The 13862-nt window shown below is 31.6% G+C and overlaps 1 protein-coding gene across 1 annotated transcript in view; it reads left to right on the top strand.

Moving 5' to 3' along the window:
- The window catches only part of LOC143914354 (MOXD1 homolog 1-like), a 65565-nt gene extending 52350 nt beyond the window's left edge, over positions 1-13215 (top strand). Inside the window, exons 3-12 of the mRNA XM_077434545.1 lie at positions 8877-9020; positions 9098-9265; positions 9342-9615; positions 9692-9793; positions 10459-10622; positions 10694-10810; positions 10976-11277; positions 11357-11454; positions 11959-12125; positions 12197-13215. Coding sequence (XP_077290671.1) covers positions 8877-9020; positions 9098-9265; positions 9342-9615; positions 9692-9793; positions 10459-10622; positions 10694-10810; positions 10976-11277; positions 11357-11454; positions 11959-12125; positions 12197-12367 — 1707 coding nt within the window. The 3' untranslated portion in view covers positions 12368-13215. The remainder of the gene's footprint in view (positions 1-8876; positions 9021-9097; positions 9266-9341; positions 9616-9691; positions 9794-10458; positions 10623-10693; positions 10811-10975; positions 11278-11356; positions 11455-11958; positions 12126-12196) is intronic.
- The last annotated feature ends 647 nt before the right edge of the window (positions 13216-13862 follow it).

Raw genomic sequence — 13862 nt, 5'->3', positions numbered from 1 at the left:
TTGTATTAAAAAATAACGACAACTATCGAGATGCACATAGGTAAGGCCTACAGGCGACTGCATGACTCAATGGCTAAGCGCCAAAAGCGATGAAAACAATAGCTTACGAAAATATAGCTGTCTCTTTTTCTCGCATTGATTCATCGATCAACAAGAATATGCAAGCGAACATTCAAAATCATGACTTATCGCTACCGCCTTTAAATCATGCTTTGGAACGTAGAAATGTATGAATGTATTTTTTTACGACGTACCCCTTTTTTAAATCATACAAAATCTATTAAAATAAATTTCTTGTAGTTCGTTCTAGGAATACAAGAAATATAGGGTGTATAGCTTTGAAAACCACATAGTTATTACAAAACACGTAAAAATTGGGGCACTTGCATACCCCAACTCGGATAGGGAGAGTACCCTGAGGTACCCCAGAATGCGATATATTACATATATTATTATTATATGTACTAATTCACTAATTTTATATTATATACTGTTTTTCGTGGGAAAGCATAGTTTTTATTACATTCAAGTGGAAATGAAAGAAATAAAATATTTGATTAGGTAATAAAACAATTTATCGCTCGTAGACTGCTCTTAAGTGGTAGTAGATAGTAAGTAGCAGATCATTCAACAACTAAAAATATTATTAAAATATGTACCGAACGTTCTAGTTTTATTATGGTCAAGATCTGGATTATAGGAAACACTTTTTATCATAAATCTATTCATATTAATCTTAAACTATGTATGTGTTTGATTCGTTAGAACTGAGATTTGCAAATTTACTACTTATGATCCTAATAAGGCCTTCAGATTTATTTGTTAGACATTTTATAGCAAGTATTTATCGGCCGTAGAGTTGTTGTGACAAACTATCGATGGATAACAGTTCCTTTGAGGGTTCAAAATATTATCAAAAACAAAAAAAAGGTTTATCGAAAATAATCTTTTTCTAACTTTTGAACTCAAAATTACGTTTGAGTTTTTATCCAAGTAAGATTATCCTGAAATAAAGCTACGTGATATATCTTTATATTTGACCCATTTATATAATAATATACCTACATACATATGTAGCTACGATATGAACATCGTAGCCAATAATTTCTACGTCGAAAAGACACCTACGATGTGTGTATTGGATTTTGTACTGATTAGAGCTGATATTCATAATTGAAATCCAATTAATTTGTATAACAATTAACCTTTCCGGAATAAATGCAACAGCTCTAATTTTTTCCCGCGTATAAAAGCCGTTAATTTACGACGTAAATGAACGGTCCATTAAACAAATTTATGGACGGAGGAAAGAAAAAAAAGCGAACGAGACCATTTCTGCTCAAATTTACGAGTTTTATACGATAATTTTGCAAAAAAAAAATAAAACGAATCGACGCAAATCGAATCATATCAACTTCCTTCCAGGATTTTAATTATAATAGCATCCTGCGCTCTCCGTTGAAATCGATTCCTTTTTATTATATTTTGCGATATTATCTCACTTCAATTACATTATGCGCCATTAAAGCTCATCTCCGATAGAAAATTATTCATCCTGCTCTGCATTTTATTGAAAATCCGCAGATCATTAGAATATGAAACGTTGGAGGTTTCTTATTACTACTGAAATATTTCTACGTTTTTTTATAATTTTATTAGAGTTTTTCAAATATTATACAAAATTGCCACAAACGAATGCTGCATCTTCTCAAAAGCCTTTGATAAAATTGCAAAATTCAATGGAAACCACTAAAATTATCATTATAAAGGAAAACCTTTTTAGTAAATATCAAAAAGGTTTATTTTATTTTATTTATTGAAAAATCAACAGACAGGATGTACATAGATATGTATAAAAAAACAAATAGTAAATAAATAATATATGTAACATCCGAGTCCAATAATAGATTTTTACAAAAATGAAAAAGATAAATATAAGGAAAACAAATTAAAAAGTATATGTAGATAAAACGCTTATCATTTTGAACGTACATAATTTTTCTTACGTTTTGCTGATATTAATATCTCGATGAAGCAGTATTTATTTATTTTCAATTCAAACCACTAAATTTGGTACATTATCTGAACTTTAGAACGTAGTCGGGTTTTGGAAACAGTTCAAACTTTCATCCGTGTCCGTCCGAGCAACGATCGGCAATTTGAAGAGTATTTATTATATATAACTTTTTTATTCTATTTTTACATAAATATATGTATACCAGGAAGGCCTAACAGGTGGGCCTAACCCCAGTGGGCCTTCCTAGACAATTAATTACAAACATTGCAGAATTTTTTATCAAAAAATCGCTGTATTTCGAGAGGCTGAAGAACACGAAATTAATATATAATTAATCCATAGAGATATCTATGGATTTAAACTTGTACATAATTTTTTAAATATTTTACATACATACATACATCAAATTCAGTTTCAACAATGGAATCAGATAAATTGGCAAACTCCGATAGGAAACGATCGACTTGGAGTCACAATTATCCAAGTCTGACTAGCAGCATTAAAGATTAGCACGAGATCGAACCCGGTTACCTTTCGGTGCTAAACATAAATGCAACCGCCGAGCCATACTCCTGGCTAAATATTGTACATTGTATACAATTTATGTAACATATATATGTATGTATATAAATAATAATCTAGAACTACATACCTAAGTTGGCGCTTATGTTATATATAATATTATGGTACTAAAGTTTAAATCATTTGCAATTAAAAAAAAAATCCAACTTATACCCGCAGGATCGACACCGAGCCTTTCGGTTATGCATAAGATATTCAATTCAGTCAACCGTTGGGGAGTGATCTCCCACCCCTAAATCTTCAAATAGAAGCATTACAAGAAACTAGAGCCGATTCTGCCAAATATTATAAATATATGTACATATGTATGTATATATGTACTTTGCTACCTACTAACCACTGGACAGTGTTTGACTAGTGTCCATTATTAAATTTTCCCATTATAAATGTATACAAGCCTCCCATTCTGCTTAAGATTTTGTTTAACCTTCAAAAGGGTTAAACAAAACCTTAGATACTTACATATATACATACATACTTTCATACAAAATCTCTTTCGAAATTATATATTAGATAAATGTATTCATATATGCATATGTGTCACTCGGGGATGAAACCCGTAATGGCATCATAGTAAAATATAAATTAAAAATTTGACAAGGCAACACGCATGTCATGCTAAGCACTTATTTACTGATTTAGAATTTTTGTTTTTATAGTTACAAATGTTAAAAATCCCAATTCGCATATGCTATGTATTTCAAACGAGTATTAAACCTTTTATAGCTTCCTTAACCTTTTGAATGCTGACCAACGCCGATCGGCATTTTACCAACAAGTCTATGGGCCTGAAAAATACCGATAGGCTTTGTATTTTGACCATCTACAAACTAAACAAGAATACTACCCGCTAAGCTTTTCCAGGTAGCATTGAAAAAAAAAATGCAAATACATGGGTCGTGTAATTTTTCAACGTTTATAATTTTTTTTGTTTACACCGGAATTTCTGAATTTATAACCATAGGAGAATTACCCGATGGAAATCCCTAACTGCTGAGTATTTTAGATTGTGGCTTGACCCCTTTGGAGAAAGTCTGAAATGGCAGTCAGTAATAAAATATTTAGGAGTAACGTTCGATAAAAGAATGAGATGGGCACCTCACATCGAGGCAGCGAAATGCAAGACGATGCGGGGTATATCCTCAATATATCCAATATTTAATCGCCATAGTTCTTTATCAACGCTAAATAAAATAAAATTATATCGCGCGCCCATATTACCATTATTAACCTATGCTTCACCTGTATGGAATAACGCCTCGAATACTAACCGTTCCAAGCTCCAAGTAATACAAAATAAATCCCTAAAAATAATTTATAATACACTCATATATACTAACCTGAAAAAACTGCATGCCATATATAATATTCCGTTTGTTACAGACATTACTAACAAACTAACCAGTAGATTCTATGACAGAATCACTAATAACCATACTAACACACTTGTGAAGAGTCTCGGTGATTACAACAAAATGTCTATACCCTTCAGGTATAAACACAGATTACCTAAATACAATCTGCTTTAGGTCATCGACTTTAGAGAGTCTTTAATAAATATTATGTATTAGATGTATTATGAACATTTATAAGGATTGTAAATAGGTTTTTGAGCTCATTTTCCTATTATGCTTTAGATTAACATTAGAATAATATAATACTGTGATTACTAACCAAATTAAATTAAAATTGTAAAATAGAAAATGATCAGTAGATCAGTAGCCATTAAAATAGATATAAGATGTATTGTGAACATAATTTCGTAATAATAAAAAGCATTTAAAAATCAAAAAATCAAGATTGTGGCTTGGCATTTAGATTGTGAGCATTACATTTTAACAACAATGAAGAAGATGGAACTGGTTTTGGAAAAATACATTAATTAATAGTCTTCTTGTGTTTATTTTATATTGTTGCAAGATATATTAGAGAGTCTAAACACACGTTTACAAAACTGGAAATCCTCGGCGGTAGTTATCTACGGTTTGTTTGGGATAGCTACAATTTTTATACCTGCATTCTATTGGATTTGTAAATAATTCTAGTTGGAAATGTTGGCGAAATTTTCAGCGTGGCGGGCTTTCAACAGAAAAGACGTCAGCACTCAACGGGTTAAGGGTAGATTCCAAGTGATTACAATCACCACAATCAAGGGTCTCGTATCATCGACACCAAAGTGTCATGGCGTCCATGTGGAATTTTCTCATGGGATCGATTACCGCGAGCGCATCTCACCTCTTTAATAATAACGCCATAAATTAGAAAACGCGATCGGATCCGCGTTAATGGTCGAGTTTTCATTTTTAAGTGGTCGTACAAAATACAAAAAAAAAAAATGGAGGAAAAAAACACGAGGAATTCTCAACGGCTATTGTCGGGGTGGGCGATTGTTTTCCAAACCGTGGAAAACCGACCGAAATGTTCACACGAACGTGAGAGATTCGTTAAAAACGCCGAACTCGGATAATAATTAACGGGTCGTTAGCCCCGCTCGTTTCGAGGTCTAGGGCAACGAATAGACGAGTCTCAAGGTCGCCATTTTGTTTATGTAAATTCGTTGTTTAATTTTGGCACAAACAATGGCATTGTCGAAGCTCGAACTCGATTGACTTTCACTGAACTATGAAGAGCTCGTTGAATAAATAATTGTATAATAGTTTTATATTTATATATGTATATGTATCACTAGCGGATCCTGAAAACGGTCAAGGAGGAGGCCATTTTGGAATTAATATGAAAATAACAAATTTAAAAAAAAAAATGCGATTTTATATCAACACTGTTATGATACTAATAAATAATAGTAAGCATGATATATACCTACATATGTATATCTATCTTAAATATATATAATTTAGAAAGAGACTTTGTATGCATATATGTAATTGTAATTGTAATTTGTAATTGGCCAGGAAGGCGCATTGGGATTTACCTGTAAGGCCTTCCTGGTATATATGTAAAAAATAAATGTATGTATGTAAGTATTATTGGTTGGGAACATCGAAAACAAAATAAAGTTTCTATGACGATGATTTATTTTCGATTCAAATAAATTTAATAAAAAAACAAATTAATATTTACTATTAGGTTCGCCATGTTTAATCTGTTTATATTACAAATGCTGAGCGAAGCCGGGTAAAACAACTAGTATAATATAATTTCAAAAGAGACTTTGTATGTATGTAAGTATGTAAGTATTATTGGTTGGGAACATCGAAAACAAAATAAAGTTTCTATGACGATGATTTATTTCGATTCAAATAAATTTAATAAAAAAACAAATGAATATTTACTATTAGATTCGCCATGTTTAAGCTGTTTATGTTACAAATACTGAGCGAAGCCAGGTAAAACAACTAGTCTAATATATAATTTCGAAAGAGACTTTATATGTAAGTTTGTATGTATTTTTGGTTGGGAACATCTAAAACAAGTCAAAGTTTCTATGACGACGATTCGGTTGGTTGAATATTATTTTTTTTCGATTCAAATAACTTTAATAAAAAAACAAATGAATATTTACTATTATATTTGCCATGTTTAAGCTGTTTATATTACAAATACTGAGCGAAGCCTAGTAAAACAACTAGGATACCTACATATATATATATATATATATATATATATATATATATATATATATATATATATATATATATATATATATATATATATGTACATACATACGTGTGTATTTTTAAAGAGAAAACTATTCTGGTGTAAAACTCTTTTTAAAACAGTAGACTAGGCAAGTGCCTAGGGGCGCGATAGAAAAGGGGCGCTTTAAACCGCCCCCATTTTTCCTTTTTATATTATTATTAGATTTAAAAAAATATTTTTGGCTTTCTTTGAACTTATAAAACATTTTATATTCAACTTAATTTTTCTACTCGAAGTAAAAAAACTGATTGTAAAATATAATTTACGAGGAACGCAGGAAGTTGACTGTCAAATATCAACTACTCACGAATAAAACTTGTGAAACAACAAAATATAATTTAGAATTGTATTTTGTATAAAATACCGCTGAAACACATGTATTTATATATACATACATATATGTATATATCAGGGATGGATTTGATTCACGAAATTAAATATCTTAACCAACCATATTCGCAAGAAGAAATTCTTCTAGTCACTCTATAAAATTCTTCAATGCATTGTTGAATATAAATTAATGTCTTCATTACTGAATTTATTTATAGTTATCCGTATTTTATTTTATTGCATTCATTTTTATACATAAAACGTACCTATTTTAAATAAGTTGACACTTTTCATTTCGAATTGACATTGAAATTTGAAATGAAAAAACGTGTATGTATATGTATATTCCTAAACTGATTTTCGAACTTTGAAAAGTTGTAATTTTAACAAGGCATTCGAACGAAGCGATTTTTTCACTAAAATTTGTAACAATGTTAGCTCATAGACTGAGTTACAAACTATTATATAGTAGATAGAAAATATTTCAAGGAAAATATTATTTAATACAGTTGAGACCTTTCTATCGACATCAGTTTATTTATTCCTGATTGATTGGGAATGAACTTTGTAAAGTTATGATTCAAATGATTCTAATTGGGTCCACAAATGAAATCGATAAATAATTGGTGTATAATAGGCAAATGGTTACATCTAATTGATCTGCTCGGTACATGGAATCTTATTCACCAATTCAGAGCACTCAATGATTCCGTTAAGAATACCAAATAGACATAAAGTATCATTAATTATTCGTCTGTCACACAATTTTGATAAATACATATTTTTAACATTTTAATGCTTCTAACATGATAGTTATATATGTACTCAAAAAATTTACTAACAAATTTTGTGAAATTTCTTTGGACAGACTATTAAATTAATATATTTTAGTGTATAAAGTGATCAAATGGTAGAATTGTATTCTAATTGATTTCTTACTATGCTAGTAGTATAATATATAACATTTTTACTGTATTTATATTTTTAAAGTGAGTAGAGTTTCTTATTAGGAAACCCAGTGATTTGATGGCATTTTTGTAATATAATTTACATGAGAATTGCATGCTAATTTTTCATCAAAAAAAATTCCCAGATCTTTGATTTGCGATTATGTCGATAAAGTTTCATTACTTATTTTATAATTATAAATAATTTTACAATTTCACCTACTGAACCTGATAGCAGAACAATTTTTGTATTTAAAAAAGTAAGTTTATATCAAAAATAAACTTTATTTTTTGCACTAGATACATATATTTAACCAAACGCTAATTAACATTATATATATTGCACAAAAAAATATATTAATGTTAATGAATTATTTATAAATTAATATATCATAAAGAACATTTATTTTTTTATTCATCGTTTAAAAAAATAACAGCGAGGAATATTCAATATAGTCAGTTTAAAACTCAATCTAATTTTTGTACATAATGACAGCTATTGAGAATGCTCTTTCTATTTGACACTAGTTGGTTGAATTTTCATCAAATAATCAAGTAATTTTTTTTAAATATTTCCCTTTATTTTTTAGAAAAGTCATTTCCTTTCTCCCAATCCCTTTGATTTCTTTATTTTTTTTTTCTTGTGGAGAGGTTCCTTTCACAAACTGATTTCAGTTTATTTCTAATAGTTCACTGAAGCTTTTTTTTTTACTGATAACATACATTCAGTCGTAGATGGAACTACTGCAATGTCATCATCGGAATCTAAAACTGATAGATTTACTACATATTCGTTGTAAATCCGTTCTATACAATCCATCTGCTGTAGGAAGACACTTAGGTTCTTTATGAAGACACTATGGAACTTCATAGATATTGTAAAAAATCAGAATTATGGGTTCATATTTTCTTTATATGAACAATCAATGTTGCTTTACGTTTATTACTTAAAGAAGTTATTGCCCACCGATTTTGTGCACGCCATTTGTGTAGTGGTAGTATTGGATCAGACCAGTGCTGCCAGAAGACAAAATTAAAATGAATATGTTTTGCTAAACTATTGGTAAAAGTAATAATTTACTAATAAATCACCGGACTATTTTTTGGGCCATTTACCGATAGTAAACTCCTTTATGTGGGACCTATAAATTACCGATTTGAATATCGACTGTTAATTTAATATATGTAATAGTAAAATTGCAAAAACTTTTTGAAATTATAAAGAATATTTAATATAATTGTTTCATATTGAAAATTGGTGATACATTCATTTAAAATTATGTACTTAGGGAATTCATCATAAATCAATTTTAATTAAAATATCATCATTTCTTCGGCAGGATTGTCATTTGAATGATGGAATACCAGTGGAAGATGAAACTCAAGACTACGAGCTGGTGTTCGGCCTCCGGAATCACACACACATCGTCATTGAATTCCGCAGACTGCTTGACACGTGTGATCCTGATGATGCTATCATTACTGTAAGGCTAAAAGAAAATCCAATCAGTATGTCACACTTATCAAATACCTCTCCGTTGATCGAATTTTGCACTTACAGTCCGATGCTGTGAACGTCCAATGGGCACTCGGCCGAGGGGATCCTCGGGCAGGAGGCTGGAGCAGATGGCAAGGAGTCCGCGCTTTAAGATTCCTCAATCCAAAAGCTCACACGCCGGACATGAGCAAACCGCAAAACTTTCAAAAGTGGGAAGTCGTGCTGAAAGATGTATGCAAAAATCATTCCCATCACATATTAAATCATTGATTCAATTTGCACTGATTTGTTTTATATCGAATTACAGTTTGAAATACCGGAAAATACTGCCACCATATTTTGGTCTAAGATGTTCAAAGTACCAAAGTTGAATCGGAAACATCACATAGTCGGATATCATCCTTCAGGGCAGTCGGGCACGGCACGACATGCCGTATTGTATGAGTGCGCTGCTGAAGCCGGAGCTGATGGCGGACGTTGGGATAATTGGTCCAATGGTGAAGGATTCCTTGCGTTTGATATGCCTCGCGAATGGTCCTCTTGTATTTCACCGGTAGCAGCGTGGGCTATTGGATCTAAAGGTACATATGTTCACGTTTAAACATGCTCGTATTTTTTGTTGTGTAATGAAATATTTAAATTTATATCAATCTTCAGGTGAAATGTTTCCCGAAAATGTTGGAATACCACTAGGAGATCCAGAAGGAGTTACTTATTATATGCTTGAAGTACATTTTGAAAATCCATCTTTGGAAAAAGGTAAGAACGCTCGACAGGTTTTAAAAATATATTTATTTTAGATTAAAATTCTGTCGTTATACATATATAAAAACACATTTGTATGTTTAAAGGGAAAAGATTCACTATTTATTTCATTTATTCATTACTATAAGGGCGAAAGCACACAGGAAGGAACGCGGCTTTTAAACATGCGAAAAAAATGTGCATGCATGCCTTGCACATATTCAAAGCACGCCCAAGACATACCGTCCCAAAATCACCCCCTGGAGAGTTTTCGGTAAAATTTTATCCTTGCTTGACAGTGATCGACAACGGTGTATCCCATATTTGAAGAAATGCAGGAGAACCTCCACAGCGGGGAACCAAGCACATGACGTGCCGTTCTTCCCTGTGTGATTTCACCCTAAATCTTTAAAGAAAAAAGATTTACTACAGTAGTTCGTCACAAACTACTATTTTGGAACCTTGTTCACTACTAACTGATAGCAATATATTATTTTGCCAACAATGGACGTTATATATGTTTTGGTTCAAGTGGCCATTAACTACATATATGTATTTGCAAAAATAAACTATCCAATACATAATTTGTATTGGATAGTATATTTTTACTACGTATGTATGTATGTGTAAGTGTCAACTATCCGTTTAAAATTTAATAACACAATATCATTGATTGACAGTTGTAGACACTGCCGGTCTGACGATACTGTACACCAGCACTTTGCGGATGCACGATGCTGGAGTGATAGTCAGCGGGATAACTGTATCTCCACTCCAAGTCCTGCCACCCGAACAGCCAAGATACCGTTCAGCTGGATACTGCGCAGAGCCATGCACGAAAGCTGTAAGTATTCTCATTTTAAATCAAACCCAAGTATAATACAATACATTTGACTAATTTTAATATCCGTTTAGATGTTCCCTGATAGTGGTATCAATATCGTCTCCGTATTGCTACATGCTCACAGTGCTGGAAAGAAATTATCACTGAGGCACATCAGAAAAGGTCAAGAGCTTCCAAAGTTGGCTGAGGTACTATTTTTGATCAATATAAAGTCATTTTTTAAAAGCTTTTATTTTTTTATTATTTAAATGTATGTATGTATAATATGAATGATCTTGAGAGTCTTCAGTATGCATATGTACATATATGAGGGAATTGATATGGTTTAATTAATTAAATAACAATTTTTCAAGGATGATCATTACGATTTTAAACATCAACAATCAAGAGTGTTACTCGAGGAGCGGAACGTTCTACCGGGTGATGAACTCATAACCGAGTGCTGGTACGACACGAGGGGACGTCCACGACCGACGTTGGGAGGTTATTCTTCAAAGCAAGAGATGTGTCTGGCGTTCATCTTGCACTATCCCAGAATTCCATTAGCCGGATGCTACTCTATGACTCCGATCAAAGAATTCTTTGAAACACTTGGAGTGAAGGAATTTTATGGCACCGAAATGAAGGACGTTGAAAACATGTTCTTGTCATCGGGGTATGTTATTTCTTATCACATGACGTTGTGTTGTATTGGTTTCAAAAACCGATTGCTATATTATTATTGTACTTTATAGAACATTGGATGGATTTCCTGATTTACCAGAATCCAATAACAATAGGATACCTAAAGAAGTTGCCGTCCAGGGGGATGATCAAGGAGTTAATCTTTTAAGTAAGTTTGATATTAAGACATTCCTTGTTTATTCTTACTTTCCTTTCGAAACGATTCCAGTCTATACATACATATGAACCAATATACATATATACATAGGTAAACTGCAGCCATTTATCTTACTCTGAGCAACACTAATGGTCCATTCATGTAACCCCACACATGTTCTGTGATTCATCCACCCAATATAATTAATAAAATCACCCAAATTAAGAGTATAAACCCTCAAAATGCCAGTAGTTCTCATTTATCAGTCACTTCAGTATACCTCATTAGTTTTCAAAGACCATTTTTATACTTCTATGGTTTCAAATCCAAGAAAAATCTAATAAATACCTTGCCCGCCTAAATCGCTTAGGCTGCATATAGTCGAAAGATTTTGATGTGATTATAAACTGGATGGATCCAACTGAAGCCTCATCGCAATATTAAAGGTCATTAGTCAGCCCATACTGCTAAGTAGGAATATTTCAACGCGATAAAACATTATATTCCCATTTTCAGGTCAACTTCTGATAAAGTACCCGTTCGAATTCCAAAACAAGTCGTTTATAGCCCACTTGAATGAAATACCATGGAGCGAGCCGCTCCTGACAAAGAGAATCGAAGAGAGCCTTTACAAAGGAAAGCACATGACATTTTGTCGCAAACGGAACGACACTCTGGCTATCGTAAGTGACATAATCATTTAAAAATGGTACATAGTTGAATATAGCGCAATTTAATCGGTCTTTGATTTCAGCCGATCGAGATCAGAGTGTTTCCAAACTTCACCGAGGCAATGAGCTCAGACTCAACGAAGCAGTGCCAGTACAAATCGCAGCAGAGCAACTCAGCATTCCTGTCCAACTACATCGGTCACAACAAGTTTCTGATAACGATCGCAGCAGTTTTGGCGTTGAAGTTATACTAACGGGTGATCAAACGTATACCTGACCGAGGTCGGAATATGTATATTACATATTCTGCATAAAAACTTGACACGGTCTGGTAATAATTTTGGGTATGTTCACTATGGCAACGTCATTTTTATTTTTCATATTTAGAAACGAAAATAAGTCGTCACTTCTATGGAAAGACTGAAATATGTGATAAATATTAACATCGTGTTAGAACTTTTTGACTCAAATTTCTATTTGTTGGTTGAAAAATGAAGAACGAACGTCCCAACCTTGTATATAGAATGAACGTTTGGAAAGAGTGAGGATATTTATGGAAGTTTCTAGCTCAGATCTCAAGCAGTCCCTTTTTGTTTTACATTATTGAGACGTACCACACCGCAAGTAAAAAAAGGTTATTATAATAAATTTAAACATTTCCAAAGTCATAACTATATTTTAGTATTAAAAATAACAAATTGAGCCCTCTCCTATGAGAGATTTGTGTTAGGTCTTAAGTGTATTTATATAAACTTTTCATTATAATTTCATAGTTTATAAATAAAAAGTCGTTCCATTTGTAAATATTAATTTGTATTTATTTATTTACATAATTACAAAAATAAACTAAGACGTGTAAAAAATACAGATTACAATAACATTTTTTTAAATATACATACATGCTTAGACTGGGTTTTTATATTCATATACATATGTATATGAATATAAAAACCCAGTCTAAGCATATGTTTCAACACAAATTCGAAATCATCAGTATATATTTTATGTGTACTTAAAAGTGACTATTTTCTGTTACCGTGTCTTAATTCTATTTTATAAGATAATTGTTGATATACATACATACATATATATGGTATTTTATAAATAAAAAAATTAAAATAAAACAAAATGAATTATTTTATTTTATTTGTATGAAATTTTACACAACAATTAATGAAAACATTAAATTAAACAACCCCAAGGTTTCGGTAACACATTCGAAAAAGTAAAATACAGGTAGTCCTCGACATACAACGGTTCGACTTACGACGGTTCGCACTTATGACCGAAAAAAAAAAATTTTATTAATTAATTATTTTTCAAAAATTGATTGATAAATCTCAAGCGGATGTGAGTTATAAAAACGGGGAATTCTCTTTCGGAAGAAATGAAAGATCGCAGTATTTTTAAAAATTAAGTTATGACATTACTTTGGGATTCGTCACCAGTAAACTCACAATGTCGTTACCGTTTCTTACATAACTGTTCGTTATTGTTTTAGAATGTTTATTTTCTCAATTTCGTGTTGATTAGTGTTCAAATTTTTATTTATAAGAACATTTATAATGTGTGATCAAGAAACGGGATAATGACTGATAAAGAAACTGTTGTTAAAAAAAGAGAAAGGTGATAGACTTAGAAATGAAACTGTTAGATAGACATGGAAATGAAAGTGATAAAACAATATGATAGTGGTAAAAAATTAATGGACTTGGCAACTAATTTTAAATTGTCACATTCAACGGTCTC

Source organism: Arctopsyche grandis, chromosome 7 (assembly GCF_051622035.1).
Source record: "Arctopsyche grandis isolate Sample6627 chromosome 7, ASM5162203v2, whole genome shotgun sequence".
Lineage (NCBI taxonomy): Eukaryota > Metazoa > Arthropoda > Insecta > Trichoptera > Hydropsychidae > Arctopsyche > Arctopsyche grandis.
This window is presented reverse-complemented; position numbering and strand designations above follow the sequence as displayed.